General features: G+C 37.1%; 1 protein-coding gene across 1 annotated transcript; it reads left to right on the plus strand.

Moving 5' to 3' along the window:
• The first annotated feature begins 406 nt into the window (after positions 1 to 406).
• Positions 407 to 16,250, plus strand: Meioc (meiosis specific with coiled-coil domain). Its single transcript, XM_010643003.3, is given in 8 exon segments — positions 407 to 451; positions 949 to 1,106; positions 6,412 to 6,516; positions 8,066 to 9,935; positions 10,511 to 10,645; positions 15,194 to 15,374; positions 15,978 to 16,131; positions 16,133 to 16,250. Coding segments are annotated over 8 exon segments (2,742 nt in total). The 3' UTR covers positions 16,227 to 16,250.
• Positions 16,251 to 17,498: the final 1,248 nt, after the last annotated feature.

Genomic DNA, 17,498 nt, shown 5'->3' on the forward strand with positions numbered 1-17,498 from the left:
AGTGCTAAGGGCCGGGGATTTAGCTCAGTGGTTTGGTGGCCTGCCTCGCAAGCTCAAGGACCCGAGTTCGATCCCCAGTACCAAGAAAATAAATAAATAAAATAAAATAAAATAACAGTGCTGGTGGGGCTGTGGATTTAGTTCAGTGGTCCTGCCACCTTCCTTGCAAGCCCAAGGTCCAGAGTTCAATCCCAGTACCAGAAAATTAAAAAATAACAGTGGTAGTATCCAAGTATCCACATATTATTCATCTGTTGAAATATTAAAACTACAAAAAAAGGAATATTAAAACTACAATAATTATAGGTATTTTATTCATTTGTTTTGTTTTTGTTGAGACAGGATCTCACTGTATAGTTAATGCTGGCCTTGAACTCCCTGTGTAGTGCAGCCTGGCCTGGAACTAATGGTTACCCTGCCCTTCGAGTCCTCCAGCCTCCTCCTCTTCCCTGTGAGGTTCTCTTCCTCTCTGTCAGAACCTCCTCCTCTTTCACCATCTGATCCTCCTCCTCTTCCTCCTGTTCCCCCTCTTCAGGTCTTCCTGTCCCCTTCTCCTTGGCTGATTGCAGGTATTTTAGATCAGGGATCAGCAACAGGGGGCTAAATCTGACCAGTGCCTGTTTTGTAAGTAAAGTTTTATTGAAACATAGGCATGCCCATCTGTTATATATTCTCTCCAGTTGTTTTGGTGCCAGAAAAAAAAGTTGACAAAATTTCAATAGACCTCAATGCCTAGCAAAGCGTGGATATTTACTCTTTGGCCTTTACGGAAAAGTTGGCCAATCCCTTGTATAAAGTAGGCTCAAGTAGCTTAAATCCGGATTTGAGTGTAACTCTCTCAAGCCTTTATACCTATTCTAGTTCCTCTGTTTTCATATTATTTTGTTAATCTATAATAAATGGAAGTTTTAATGTGTGTAACATACAGATGTGTCCTTAAAATTTCAGAACGAAGACAATGTAGATCTAAGACAGACCTATACTCCACTTTCTTCATCAACAGAATATGCAAGTTCTATAGATTCTTCACTTTTCTATGCACCATGGTCTACTTATGGAGATGATATTAAACAACCTTCTAATTCTCAGATCAATATAAAGAACAGGTAAGTTAATACATTAGATTTCTCAGACTAAAATAAGGTATCATTAAGTTTAATTACATAGGAACCAAGATGCAATAGTCCTCTGTTCTCTAGTTAGCCATTTTAATGTTGTGGTGTTAAACTTTTATGTTTATCAAACTTTTTTGAAAGCTTAGACAGTTATTTGTATATAATTTTGTTTATTCTTTTGTTAACTCATTAGAGAGAATGTTTAGTACATAAATCTTAAGTTCTTCCAAGTATTTTATTTTTTTGAGTACCAGAGATCAAACTCAGGACTTTGTGCTTGCCAGGCAGGCATAGCACCACTGAGTTACATCCTTGGCCCATAGAATTAAAATTTTTAGATCTATTTTATCTTTTTTTGTATCTGTGTGTGGTATAAGGAAGTAAATTCAGGAACTCATATATGCTGGGTAAGTGCAATACCGCTGAGCTACATCCTCAGCCCTAGATCTGTTTTGTTTTTTAATCCAATTCTTTTTTGTTTTTTGAGACAGCATCTTACTGTGCAGTTGAGGCTGGGTTTGAACTCACTACGTAGTCCACGCTAGCCTCAAATTCACAGCTGTCATCTTGCCTCCGCTTCTGAGGGCCAGGATTACAGGCATGCACTACTATGCCTGGCCCGTTTTATTTGTATTTGCTTTTTACTAACAAGGATGGAACTCGGAACCTTGTGCTTACAAGGCGGGTGGTGGCACCACTGAACTAAATCTCCAGCCCCAATTTTTTAATTTTTTGAGACCAGATCTTACTGTGTAGTTTAGGCTGGACTTAAACTTTCTGTGTAACTCAGGCTAACCTCAAACTCACAGTGATCCCCCTGTCTCAGCCTCCCAAGTGCTGAGATTATAGATGTGTACCCCTAGGCCTAGCTTTTTAATCCAATTTTAAGTTTTCAGTAATTTTAAATATTTTTTGTATCCTACAAATAATAAGGGACAGTTGTATGCTAGATGCTTTCCTACTAAAGACACTAGAATTAATATGGCAAATATGATACCTATGCTTATAATTTTAAAGTTTGGTTTAAAATACACGTTTCTCTATCTCAATCATTCTATCATTCAGTAGATAATAACCGATTCCTGAAGCCTATCCTTCTGGTACTGTGATTGATTAAACATGTGAGTATTAGGCAGATAAAACATTTTTATTTTAGAGCATCTCAATACTTTGGAATGTTAAAATATTTAAAAAGCACAAAGTTATATTTAAAACAAAATATTTCTAGGAAGGAATTATCAAAACCATGAGAAGTAAAAAACAGAAATTTTCTTTTTTTCTTTTTCTTTATTGAGTTTATTGGTACACTCTAGGTATACAGTACAGTTACATTCATCATTGGGATTCTGTACCTTTACATAATAGGTCTTTATTCTCATTTTTTCCACTTGTCCCTGCCCTCCCTTCACCCCCTCCTCCCCTCCCCATTTACAAATACTTTATTTCCATTTTTTCAGTTTCTCATATTTTTTTTCCTCTCCCTTATTACCTTTCCCCCACCCTTCCCACTTTCCCTACACCTTTAGCCCTTTACTTCCTATTTCACATTATTAATGATCTCATTAGGATCCTGTATACTATTATAGTTTTTCACACCGAAGAAACTATTCAGTATTTCAGTTAAAGAAATCTCTCTATGAACATTCAAAATAGGGAATCCTAAAATAAAACTAAAAAGGAAAGTAAAAGAGAAAAGGCAATGATGTAACATTAAAATAATCCTTAATTCTGGAGATGAAAATGGTCCCTGAACATATTTAAATTGCTTCTTGCTCTTATAGTTTTATCTTATTCTTATTTCTCATTATTTAGATAATACTTTATTAGTTTCTGTAATCAAACCCATGTAGATATGACCTTACATATTTAGTACGATGTGTTACCCCTGTATACATGGAAAAAAAATTAAAAATAAAAATAAAAAAATTAACATTTCTAGACCAGTATGGCTGTCCATTTCTGTACAATGCCAACTCAACACAGTAAACTGGGATGACTTTTTCCAAAGTTGGCAGTTAAAGTTTCCCAAAATTCAATATATATATATGTGTGTGTGTGTGTGTGTGTGTGTGTGTATTTATATTTATATAAAAAGACTAATAATAGCAGTATGTTATGCATCGATAGCAGCAACAGCTTTTCCAGGTTCTGCAGTCATCTGAACAAAATTATAGACATTCAGCACATTCCAATAAAAAAACAAAACAAAAAGAAACAAAGAAAGAATAATATCCAGAAAACAGCAAAGTTCTGTTGCTGTTGTGGTACCTGGCACCATTTTTTTTATTAGCATCTTAATCATCATCTGGAAAGAGAACATTCTAGAGTAATATCATTAAATGAAGCTCTGATAAAGCACTGTCCCTACTATGTATCTTGTCTTGCCTATTTGATTTGGTCTGTTGGGCCTCATGGTGTTGTTGCCTTCATTGTCTTTTTCTAGGATCTTGTTTAGAATTACTTGTAGCACTGGTTTGGTATTCATGTAGTTTCTCAGGTGTTCTCTGTCATGGAAGTGTCTTATTTCCCCATCCATTTTGAAAGAGAGTTTTGCAAGATACATCAGTCTAGGTTGGAGGTTGTTCTCTTAGTGCTTGAAATATCTCATTCCAGGCTCTCTTTGCCCCAAGGGTTTGTGTTGAAAAGTCTGCTTTGATTCTGATGGGCTTTCCTTTATATGTGATTTGTTTCTCTTCTCTTACTGCTTGTAGTATTTTGTTCTTCTGTTGGGTTTCTGGGATCTTGATTATTATATGTCTAGGTGTAGATTCTTTTTTTATTGTAGCTAGTTGGGGTCCTATATGCCTCAGTTATCTGAATGTCAAATTCTTCCCTTCTGTTTGGGAAGTTTTCTGTCATTAATTCTGTGAACAGCTTTTTAAAGTCATTTGTATTTTCTCCTGCTACTTCATGTATTCCTATCAGTCTTATGTTATTCTTTGCATCATCTAGGAGTTGTTGGATCGATTTCTCATGATCCCTTACTGTTTTTAAGAGATCTCGCTTTTCATGGTCACTGACTGCAATCTTATCTTCTATATCTGAGAGTCTATCTTCGCATTCTTTTATTCTGTTGCGTACACTTTCTATGGAGTGTTTAATCTCCTGGATATCTGTTTGAATCTGTTTTAGGCATTCCATTTCTTTTCTATGTTGGCCGTTTATTTTTTCCATTTCTTTCTCATGCTGGGCCTTCATGGCTTCTATCATGGTCCTGAGCTCATCTATTGTTTTGTCGGTTTCTGCTCTAGAGTCTCGAATCGCGACTTCCATTTTGCTCACTATCTCTATGGTTATCTGGGAAATTATTTCTGTTTTGAATTTTTCTAGAGCCTGATTGATCTGTTTTGTTACTTCCTGTGCTTTGAGTTCAGGGTGTCCTGGTGGTTCACTATCGGCCTTTTCATCCTCATTTGCCCTACTGTTTGCCATTGGTGAACTGGAAGTCTGTCCTTGTGTCTTGCTTAAGTGTTTTCTCATTTTTATTTTTGTTGTCGGACTGTCCTTGGTTTAATCTCTGAGTTATCACCCAAATCTTCCTGAGATGGTTGCACCCTAGCTTCTGTGTCTCTAACGACCCACAGACATTCTCATCTTCATAACATCAGAAAAGCAGCTCATCAAGTCAGCCGCAATGCTTTATCCCAAGTGAAACAATCAGCAACACATTAAGATCAAGCACAACTTGGACACTGACCCCCTGTGGTAGTCACTAGTCTATCACCCTTAAATCATTTGAATTAAATTGAAATCAAGAAGCAGTCCAGAACATGTCTGCAGTGAACAAAATTTCAATATAGTGTATTTACCATTTAATGGTTCAGACCGAGCGAGGATGCAAGTCCCCTGGTCTCAGTCAGTTGATGGCTGAACCCCATGACGCTGACTGACCTCGGGCTGCAAGGCCCAGATTGAGTTCCCCAACCTTCTGAATGGTTGCACTCCACAACGTTCTGTTACAGCTTTCCCAAGCCCTTTCTTTAAAGATGTTCAAAGTTGGGAACTCAGAAAAATACCCTTGATGACCACCTCTGCCTCTGCAGAGTGGGTCCAAAGACTGGCACAGTCAGGAGGACTGAGAGTGCGGGGGGGTCTTTTGGGGGTTCAGGGGCGCCCACACGGCTACCTTCCCGGTGCTTCAGTGATGGTGGCTGGGTCGGGAGCAGGTGTGGCTCTCTTCTCCAAGATCTTGATCCGGAAGCCTTCAATGAAACCAGTCCCCATAAGGGTCTGAGGGTCTGAGAGCCACCACCGCCCCTGCCCGGGAGGTCAGATTCTAGAAAGCTCAGCTGAGAGTTATTTGGATACCATTTTACAGATGGGAAGACAGGACCAGAACAAGGAGGGGGTCTGGTTCAGGAATAAAAATACCCTGGGCAGTGGGGGGCGCGGCACCTCCTGAGCACCCTGTCCTGCTGCCTGCCTACCCCATGCCAGGTGTCTGGGAAGTGGTGCGGCCTGTGCTGTTAGGCTCTGAGGTGTGGGGAAGAGCCTCTGAGAGACTTGCTGTGGGACCCCAAGCAGGTCCTTCCCCTGCAGGTTTTCTTCTTATCTCAAAAACAGCAATTTTCTCTGTGCTTGTGGTGTTTTTCATTTTATATTATTTATTTAGACAGTATTAGTTGGTGGGATCTCAAGGACATGGGACTCCAACCAGTCACTACTTTGGCAAGGATTTAGGGATAACCCTCCAGTTTGTTGTATTTTAAGGACAACTGCAAAATTACCATGGAGACTGGAATGACCATGACGGTTCACTTTGATAAGTGATATTTAATGTAAGGAGTCTCAAAACAGCAACAGTGCCAGGCATGATGGTGCACGTCTGTCATCCCAGCACTCGGGAGGCTGAGGCAGGAGGATCGCTGTGAGTTCGAGACCAGCCTGGGCTACACAGGGAGTTCCAGGTCAGTCTCAACTACATAGTGAGACCCTGTCTCAAAAAATACAAACAAACAAAAAACCAGAGCAACAGGTTCATGTAGTCTTTAAATCCTAGGTGAAAGACTGGGGATTTAGCTCAGTGGTGCAGTCACCTGCCTTGGAAGTGCATGGTTCTAAGTTTGATTCTCAGTACCAAAAAACAAATAAAATAAATCACAAGTGAAGAAGCTGAACAGGTGATGAGGAATAAATGAAGTATCATAGAACCAGATGTGCTTTTAGGAGTAGGTATAGTATAGCATGTCTGTAAGTACATTAGAAAAAAATAATAGTAGAATATGTCTGGAAGGAGAAATCAATATATTGTGTTTAACATGAATAAAATCGCTTCATGCTACTTATTTCTTTTTAGGATTCAAAATGAAAGAAATGACTATGGCAGTGAAACAGACTTATATGGACTTGTGTCTAACATTTTGGAAGAACAAGATAAGTCACAGCCATATTTTCCTGAAGGGTTAGTATGGTGTATAAGCTTTATAGTATATAATTAGCTTTTAAATTCACATACATTAGGTTACCCTATTTATTAACTTTTATTTTTACTTAATAGTGGATCACCTGACTGTAGTAATAATTATAGTAATAATAATTCAAGTATTTGTTGTCAGGGGGCCTTGATTTTACTGAGGTAATTTCCATACAGTTGAAAGTTCAGTCTACGGTTTTATTTGTCTAAGAATTTTCATTTGAAAATTTACCTTGTGTAATTCAGTGCTATTTCTCTTGAGTTCATGAGCTAAAATTTGGCTTAAAGAATATAAATTCTGAGGAGCTTTTATACATAGATCCCAAAGAATAAAACTCATGAGTCATTACAGAAATACATGTGGATTTTATTCATATGGTAGAAGTTTTTTAAATATTGTTTTAATTGGGTGTGGAAGTCGTATTACCAAAACACCCTATTTCATAAACAGGAAAATATGCTGTACACATGTAACCAATTTTAAACATACTTTAAGCAAAACACATCTTTTTTCATTAAAAAAAATTGTGGTCAACAGTACTTTTGTATTATATAATAACCTATTCAAAGGAAAAAAAAACTTTCTTATTCTCTGCTTATGATAAGCAGTTCATCTAAGAGCCCCCCAAGTCATCAGCCTGAAGACCTTACTTAATGCCTCTTGGCAAAGTAAAGTAAAAACATAGTAAGATTAAAATGAAAACAGTCAAGGGTTGCTTACTGATGGGGATAGGTTCTAAGAAGTGCATTATTCAATACTTTTGTTGTCATTCAAATAAATATTATTGAAGTATACTTATACATACTCAGGTGCTGTAAGTCACTCAATGTGGCCTCTTGGTGGAATCATTGTAACAGTATGATTTTACATTAGCTTTACAAACAAGAGTAAAAGCCAGGTGTTATAATGCACTCCTTTAATCTCAGAACCCTGGGAAATTGAAGTAGAAGAATCACAAGTTCAAGCCCAGCCAGGGCAACTTAGCAAAACCTGGTCACAAAATAAAAACATGAAGGGCTGGGAATGTAGCTTAGTATGAAAGCACTGGGTTCAATCCCTAGTACTGCAAAAAGCAAAACAAAAAAGCATAGTATAGTACAAACACAAATCAGTAGTCATTCATTAGCATTATCTAATAGTATATACTATACACAATTGTTATACTTTTATTTGACTGTACAGTCATACATGTATGTAGTAGGTTTGTTTACACCAGCACCATAAACACCTAGAGTGCCTTGGGCTACTGTGATTTTATGTGTCATGAGCAACAGGAAATTTTCAGCTCCGTTACAGTTGTATATGTTGTCTATTGTTAACTGAAAAGTCTTTATTCAGTGTATGACTATTCATAGAGCATATAGCACATTCCATGTGATAGAAAATTGTTTCTAGTTGATGGTAGCTTGTAAGTCAAGATTTGAAAATGGTGAAGGAGGGGCAAAATAAATGTTAAAAAATCTTTCCTATCTTTTTCACTGGGGAAATAATGTCTTTAAAACTTAAGTTGTAATTAAATATATTTACGTGTTCTAGGACCTGCTCCTCTAATCTAAAATCAGTTTGGCCGATGAATACAAGCAGATTTGTAGATCACCATGACCTCTTAACAGAAACCAAAAGGCCAATAGACACAGCTGTCTCTCAGCAGTCTTTTTATAGTGGTGAATCCGTGTCAGCAGTGGAAAAACAATACGTTCATAATAATAATCTCCCATCACAACAAAAAATAGATGAACTTTATCATGGATTTACTGGTTTAGACCTGGATGAACAATGGATGTATCCCTCACGAAGTGATCATTCTAACTGTTACAACATTCAGACAAATGATACAACTAAGGCAACATTCCAAGAGTATCCATTTATCAAGAACTGTCTTGTACCACAAACTTGTGTGTCTGATATTGTGAAAGAATCAGGAATTGATACTTACCCTTATGGAAGAGAGAAAATATTTGCTAAAGGTCTTGAAGCACCATTACAACAAAAAAGGGCAGAGACGTTTCTTTCCCAGTTTAATAGATACAGTGAAAATGCAGATTGTTGCAGGTATCCAGAATATACTCATCCTCATAAAACTAAGCTTAATAAATGTTCAAATTTCAGTGCCCAAGATGGTAAAAAACTAGCCAATGGCACACCTGAAACACCAACTGTCGAAGCAGATACCTATACAAAGTTATTTCAGGTTAAATCGGCAAGTCAGAAAAAAATGGAGGACACACTGTCTGACCAGCAGAATTTCACATTTCCCAAAACCACACTACATCTGGCAGAAAAACAGTTTGCAAAGGAAACAGGATTCACTGCTGATTTTGCCTTAAAGTCAGAATATGGACTAAAACCTCACACAGCTTGTCCAGCTAATAATGACTTTGCCGTCAGAGAAAAGCAACAATTTACTAAACCTGAGACCCCAAATTCTGAGTATTTTAAATCAGTGAATTTATTATCAAACTCAGCAACATCTGCAGGAGGTATCGGTTTAAACAGACCAACTTGGATGAATGTTCAAACAAAAAATAACACTGCTATTCCTTATCGAAATCAAGGTAACTTGATGAAATTAAACAGTCATTTAAGTGCAGCTTCAAAAGGTTCTAACCATTCTTCAGATTTCTCCCAGCTACCCTCCACAAATTTGACCCCAAATAGCAATTTATTTCAGAAATATTGCCAAGAAAACCCTTCAGCATTTTCTAGTTTTGATTTCAATCACAATGGTGCAGATAGAATTCAATCTATCAATCACATGGAAGGACTAACAAAGACTGGAGAAGAAAATCTCTTTGAATTGGTTATGGATAAAAAAATAAAGCAGCCAAATGGATTTTGTGATAATTATTCATTTCAGCAGTATGGGATCACTGAAAATGTAAACAAACATAATTTTCAAGCCAAGCCCCAGAGTGGACATTATGATCCCGAGGAAGGTCCAAAACATTTAGATGGCTTATCTCCAAATACATATCAAGAGCTGTTGGAGGCACAGGGGCATTTTAATAGCCACAGACAAGGAAGTGGAGACAACAATATTAATGGCCGTGTGAATCGCACACAGGCCTCATGCTTCCCTAATAATTATATGATGGGAGATTTAAGGCACAATCAGAGTTTTCAACAACTTGGTTCAAATGGGTTTCCCCTAAGATCTACTCACCCATTTGGCCATTCAGTTCTTCCGCTGTTGGATTCCTATGATTTGTTTTCTTGTGATGACTTAAGCCACTTCTATCCTTATTTTAATGATATGATGTGTGGTGATAGTTCCTTTTCTGGTTTTATGCCAACTTTTGGATTTCAAAGACCAATTAAAACCCGTAGTGGACCAGCCAGCGAACTCCACATTCGTCTAGAGGAATGCTATGAACAGTGGAGAGCACTAGAAAAGGAGAGGAAAAAGGTAACCCAATTGTCTATTTAGGAACGACGTAGTCTCTTCCCTCTGCCTGTCTCCACTTTGTTTACCTTAGTGAAGCTTAAAAGTGCCTTATTCTATATTGAATTATTTTATTATACACAGTTTTTAAGTTCATGACTATGAAGAATTACCTAGGTTAAAGACTAAAAGCTTAAGTTTTTAAATAATTGCTATCGATATTCTAATTTTTAAAGTTTTCTACGTAGTAGATTTTTTTTCCTTATCGGGTTAAAAGTTTAATTCTTGGGCCAGGGATTTAGCTCAGTGGTTCGGTGGCCTGCCTTGCAAGCGCAAGGACCCAAGTTCAATCCCCGGTACCAAAAAAAAAAAAAAAAAGTTTAATTCCTTGAAAATTATAATAGTATTTAAGTCTTTTTAATGTATTAAGTACAACAGAAAAAGACTGTCATACTGTGATTTATATTTGTTACCTTTTGATACCAAACCAGAATTTTTTTAAGAGGGTAATTTTATTTCTTAGGACTATGAAAAATATTAATCACAGTTGAGTTATATTTAGAAAATTCAGCATCTAAAAGTTACATATTTTTTTACAGACTGAATTAGCCCTTGCCAAGAGTTATCCAGGAAAAAAAGTGTCCAGTACTAACAATACTCCAATTCCAAGACTGACTTCTAACCCATCTAGAGTTGATCGCTTAATTGTGGATGAACTTCGGGAACAAGCAAGAGTAAGCTGTAAAAACATCCAACAATGGATTTTTTATTTACTTGATAAAATACTAAAACATTAAATACCTAAATATTCTGAAGGATTTTAAAATCACATTTACATGCCGGGTGTGGTGGCACACACCTGTAATTCCAGCACTCGGGAGGCTGAGGCAGGAGGATTGCCGTGAGTTCAAGACCAGCCTGGGCTACATAATGAGTTCCAGTCAGCCTCAACTACATAATGAGACACTGTCTCAAAAAAAACCAAAAAAAAAAAAAAATCACATTTACATGTAACTCAAATATATTCTTTTCCATTTTTGGTTCTAGAACTATAATTAATATTTAGGAAAAGGAAAATAGTCCCACTCAAATCATATAAAAAGTAATTTTAATAATTTAAATAATTCTTCAAACCTACATTGGCAATGGAGAGAATCTTCAACAGAAAGAATGCTTTTATTTTTTCATTTTTTTGAGGCAGCATCTTGCTTTGTGTTGTTCAGGATGGCCTTGAGGGCCAGGGATTTAGCTCAGTGGTTCTGCCACCTGCCTCACAAGCACAAGGTCCTGAGTTCAATCACCAGTACCAAAAAATAAAAATAAAAAAAGGATGGCCTAGAACTCACTGTGATTGTTCCTGCCTCAGCCTCCTGAGTGCTATGATTATGGCCTGTGCCATCACACTGCAGAATGTTTTTAAAAGGAAACTCCTTTTGGGTTTTTTATTTTTGTTTTCGTTTTGGGGTTTTTTTTGTTTTTTGAGACGGGGTCTTGCTATGTACTAGGCTGGCCTTGAACTTGAGGCAGTCCTCCTTCTCAGCCTCCTGAGTGCTAGGATTACAGGTGTGTACTACCACACCTGGCATTTTGAATATTATTTATAGGGACAGTCTAATTTCTTAGGTACAGATACTTGTTTTCTAGCTTGATGAGTAAAGTATCTTTTTATTACATTAGATGATAAATTAACATGGAATACTACATTTTTTCTAAACCTTTTAAAATTTTTATTTTATTTAGTATTGGGGATTTAATCCAGGGCTATTCTACAACTGAGCTACATCCCCAGCTCCCAGCACATCTCATTTTTTAATTTTGAGGCAATGTGTCACTGAGTTCCCCAGGCAGGACTCAAACTTGCTGTCTTCCTGCTTTAGCCTCCAGAGTATCTGGGACCCTGGGATTACAGATGTACATGTACCATTAGGTCTGCTTAACCTGCACTTTGGAGAGCTTGTTTGGAGGTTCTAGCAGGGGAGTGCAGCTACTCGTGTATCCTTGACGGAGGAAACGGTCCTCCTCTATTGGGGGTGGTCGTCCTCTTTGACCGAGTGCACAGCTTTGGGAGGGATGCACATGGAGAAAGGGGACACCCGCCTAGCCAGCCAGATCAGCAGAATCAACCCTGGTGATCAATGGGGTGACAGATGTCGCAGCCAGATTGCCCTCACATCCTTAACCTGCACTTTCGGAGGGTGGGGAATACTGGGAATTGAGCCCAAGGCCTTTCCACTGAGCTGAGTCTCAGCTTTTTTTAAAATTTGAGACAGTCTTGCTAAAATTCCCAGGCTGGCCGGAAATGTAGCTCAGTGACACAGTGCCTGCCTGGCAGGTGCGAGGCCCTGAGTTTGATTTCTGACACACACACACAAAAAAAAACCCCAAAACAAATAAAATGCTCAGGCTGGACTTGAATTTGCGGTCTTCCTGCATTAGAATCCCAGAGTGTTGGTATTGCAGGTGTGTAACTCTGTGTCTGGTTTTAACTCACATTCTGAGTTATTCAACACACCTAAATATATTCAGCAATGTGTTCAATACTGAGAAGCTGCAGTGTGCAGGTATGTATCATTTTACAAAATAGCTTTGTTTTGGAAAAGTAAGATATCACCTCAAATATTGTGAAGACTCTTGATGTTAAATCATGATTATACCTATTATTTCCTTTTTAATTTCAGAATTTTCTGAGCAACTTAGAGTAGGTACTCTTTTTTTTAACCTCTTTTTATAAACATACTGTGTTCCAAATAGAAGTTGTTGCCTGAGAAAAATATACAGCAAAACATTATCTTGGGAGCCAGGCATGGTGGTGCAATGCCTGTAATCCCAGCACTCAGGAGGATGAAGCAGGAGGATCGCTGCTGAGTTCGAGACCAGCCTGGGCTACACAGTGAGTTCCAGGTCAGTCTCAACTACATAGTGAGACCCTATCTCAAAATACGGAAAAAAAAAAACAAAAACACAAAACATTATCTTGGAGCCAGGGATTTAGCTCAGTGGTGCCGTACCTGCCTTGCAAGCACAAGGTCCTGAGTTCAATACCTGGTACCAAAAAAAAAATTATCTGTATGACAGAATAAAGACCACTTTAGGGATTAGAGAAATTAACATGTAATAGAGTATCATATTGCTTTTTTTTTTTTAATGAGACGGGGTTTCGCTATGTAGTTCAGATCAGGCTGGCCTTGAACTCACTATGTAGCCCAGGCTGGCCTCAAACTCATGGTGATCCTCCTGCACCAGCCTTGTGGCTGCTGGAATTATAGGTATGTGCCACCACACCTGGCTCATCCATTTCTTTCTTTTAACCATAAAGTACTCTGGAGTTTTTGGATGTACTCTTACTGTTTTCTTTCTTTTATTGTTTTATTTACTTCTCAAAGATCTGGTGTTTTAAAATATTTTATTTTATTTTATTTTTGAGGGCCGGGGATTTAGCTCAGTAGCACTGTGCCTGCCTCATAAGTACGAGGTCCTGAGTTCCATCCCCGGTACCAAAAAATATTTTTTTTGAAATATCAAAACATTTATTGGTACATTTTAGACATACATAGTGATAACACTCATCATAAGGAATTTGCACCTGTACATGATATACATCCTGCCTCTTTTTCCCATCCTCCCTCAGGTCTCCTTCCCTATGTACAAAAGCTTTGTTTCCAATTTTTCTTTCTATTTTCTCCTTTTTTCTTTTCCCTTCTTCCCTCCCCCCGTTGATCCCCTTCTTATTTCAACATTTTCTTCCATTTTCCATATCTATTATACTTTTAGTCCTTATTTCTACTTTCGGTTTCTCACATCAGAGAAACAATGAGGTATTTAAACCTGTGTGTCCAATTTGTTTCACTTAAGGATTTGGTCTCAAGGTCCATCCATTTAGCTAGAAATGTCTGAAGGGCATCCTTCTTTATGGCAAGAGTTCAAAGATCTGGCCTGTGCAGTTGGCAGGAAAATATTTAACACCTGAAATAGACTTATTGTAAAGAAACTTGGTATGAAAGCTATGCCTGTAATCCTAGCACTCAGGGAGGCTGAGGCAGGAGGATCACAAATTTGAGTCCAGCCTGGGCAACTTAGCATTTAGTGGGAGGAAAAAAAGAAGACAAAAACTTGATCTGAGTTAGTTTTTTCCAACATTCTCCAATCACTAACACCACTTCTAACGAAAATTTTTAAATCGTTCCATTTCTGCAGGTAATTATTTTGATATCAAATCTTAATAAAAACATTTCTCTTTCCTTACATTTTCCAAGTTTAGAATTTGAAAGATATTAGACATAATAATAATAATATACTCCCCCTATTGGTCTACTATATATATTCAGTCTCTTTTAAGCTACATCATCATTATTGCTGTTGTTGTTATTATTATTGCTGATACTGGGACTGAATCCAAGGCCTTCACAGCAAGCTGCATCTCCAACCCTCCCCCACTTTTTTTTTTAAATTTTGAGACCAAGGTCTTGCTAAGTCACTAAGTTGCCCCGACTGGGCTCAAACTTGCGATCCTTTTGCCTCAGCCTCCCAGAGTGCTGGGATTATAGGCATGTACCACCACACCTGGATTTAAACTTCATTAATAAAATGACCGAGGGCCTTCCTAATTTTCCTTAGCTGTTTTGACAAAGATTTTTGTATTATTTCAACATAAATTTAAATCTATACTTTCTGTATTATCTATTCCTTAAAATTGTCTTTAATAGTATTATCTGAACATTTCTGATTTCTAAAAGGGAGACATTTGAGATTCGAGGACTGAGGTTAGAAGTAAACTAATGCTTTTTCCTTTAAACTCAAATTCTTCTCTGATGATACCACCTACCACTGCTTTATTTGCAGGCTCTTAATGATCAAAAACAGTATCAGATCTTCTATTTGCAATTTCAGTGGCATGGAAATGTTGGAAGTTTGTAGAATGAACATATATAAAAGTAGGTATATAGATCTGCCTTTTCAGCCGGGCGTGGTGGCGCACTCCTGTAATCCCAGCACTCGGGAGGCTGAGGCAGGAGGATCGCTGGGAGTTCGAGACCAGCCTGGGCTACATAGTGAGTTAGAGGTCAGACTCAACTACATAGTACCCTGTCTCAAAAACAAAACAAAACAAAACAAAAAGATCTGACTTTTCATTTACCCCTATCCTGGTGGTACAGTACACAGTATTTGTCTACTGAATGGCTGTTGCTGCTCACATCTTTCTGCTTCTCTGAAGATTTTATACTTAAGGAGATAGCACAACTGTAGGGTTACACATTTTACTTAATCTGAAATGTCTCCTTCAGGTTATGACATTACTAGGCAAAATGGAGCGTCTCCGGAGCTCTCCCCTTCATGCCAACATCTCTACTGCTCTCGATAGACACTTGGAGTCCATTCACATCGTACAGTCACGCAGAAAGGATGAGATTGTTAATGCTTCAAATCGGCAAAGGCAAGGAGGGCCAAGATGCCAGGATGACAGAGGTACGGATATTGATGCACACCCTTTAATAAGGTGTGATAACTTGAATATTTTAAAATCAGATTGGAATTAAAAGTTTGGATTTCTAAGATTAACACTTCCCTAAAGAACAGATTAGCAAGTGATCAACATATTTTTTTCAAAGATTATTTTATTTTGTTAATTCATTTAATTATAATACCTGTCTTAAGACACAGTCTGTTTTGCCCAAAGCATTGTGATACAAGTCAGAAAACATCAAATATCAATACTTTTATGTATTTTTAAAATGAAATACTTATGTTAGCTCAGTCAATAGCTACTTTCCCTTTCCTTCCTCCCCCACCCACTTTATTTTATTTTATTTTATTTTTTTGAAACAGAGTTTCACTATGTAATTCAGGCCAGCCTTGAACTATGTAGCGCAGGCTGGCTTTGAACTCAGTGATCCTCCTGCCTCAGCCTCTGGAGTGCTAGGATCACAGGCTTGCATCGCCACACCCAGCTGATCCTTGTTTTTATAAAAATCGTGTCTGATTATTTAGTACTGACAACACTGGGCTTCATGAATTTAGGGATATTGAAATGGTATCTATATGAAATGTCCCTGAATATTTCTTTTACAGAGATTTTTGCCCTTGCTTCAGCAATTAAAGAGATGTGTGTGGCCACTCGGAAAGCACGCACGACCCTGTGGTGTGCACTGCAGATGACCTTGCCGAAGACAGTGAGCACAGCTGGCCAAGCAGATGTGGATAAAGTTTTACAGGACATAGTGAACTGACAATAAGTTCTGTGATAGCATGAATAGCATCAATCCAGTGAGCCAGAGAGGTGACACAAACATTAAGGAAAGGCCGCAGAAGGAAGAATGAAAAGCTGATAAGTAAATTTATCAAGACATAACTAACAATTTTTAATGAACTTGTCAAACTTCAGTACATTTTCTTTTCAATTTAGCTAATATCTTAATGAAGTCTAACTTCTCTTTAAAAATCTATTTGGAATGAATGAGATAGTGAATTTGGAGGTTGACTACTCTAGTTCTGAGTAATCCAACAACAAATTTCTTTAAGCAAATTACTAACAGCTAAAATATTAAACTCATTCTGCAGTGTAGGTAAATGCAAATATCAAATTCTTCATTTAGTTCTGCCTTAGTAAGTATAATTCCAAATAATGAATCTTAAGTGACTGTAATCCAATTATGGCTACAGTCTAGTAACCAAGACAATATTGATTGTGGTAGGAAAGTGTTTTCCTTACAAAACTGGACAAACTTGAGGTGAAGGAAAACAAATATTCATGTAAAAATTTAAAATACTACCACAGTTATAAATTTGAAATCTTAGTACCTAAGTATATGGAGGGAAATGCATCTGATTCTCCTGAATTAGTGATAAAAGTGCCAGTGCAAAAACCATGCAAGTTATTGGATATAAAACCTGTTCAAATCATTTGTGTATATTCTTTAAAATTTATACTATTAAGTATTAATAATTTCTAATTTTAAAGTTAAAATTTATACTATTAAGTATTATTTCTAATTTTAAAGTAAATTGAATCAAAACATTTCTTTTATCTGGATCTTTTAGACTTGATTCACAGTCACTAAAATAATGACTACTGTTTTAATACCCTTAGTTGGCTGTCTTTTATGAGGGTATCACGAAGTTCTAAAACGTAATTTTTAAGGTTAATCCTTAACTAGTTTAGTTTACATTTGGTTCATTTATATTTTGTGTAGTTGTGTTCATTAGTTTACTTCTATATATATTTTTTTTATGAGTACTTGAAAGCTTGGCTTTTTCTCTTCTTCATCCCTTAATGTTATGGAACCCGAGTAATTTATTAATATAAAATGTTGGTATTATGTGACTCGGAAGATCTTGTTTTAACATTTCTAGCATGAGTTGAATTATAGTATAATGTACTGATGAAATTTAATTGTATCCTTAATCAAAAACACTGATGTTTTAAATGTTGTTTTTCTTAGTTTTAGAAATCCTGGTATTTAAAAAAAAAGTGTAATCACACCACATAAATTTTCTTTAGATGATGTGTGGAAGAAACTGCTTGCAAATGCAGGAGCAACTGTAGGGAGAAACATTTTGATCACTGATAAGCCATAGAACTACTTAAATGAA

Source organism: Fukomys damarensis, unplaced genomic scaffold (assembly GCF_012274545.1).
Source record: "Fukomys damarensis isolate Sample0158 unplaced genomic scaffold, DMR_v1.0_HiC HiC_scaffold_13, whole genome shotgun sequence".
In the NCBI taxonomy this organism is placed as follows: Eukaryota; Metazoa; Chordata; class Mammalia; order Rodentia; family Bathyergidae; genus Fukomys; species Fukomys damarensis.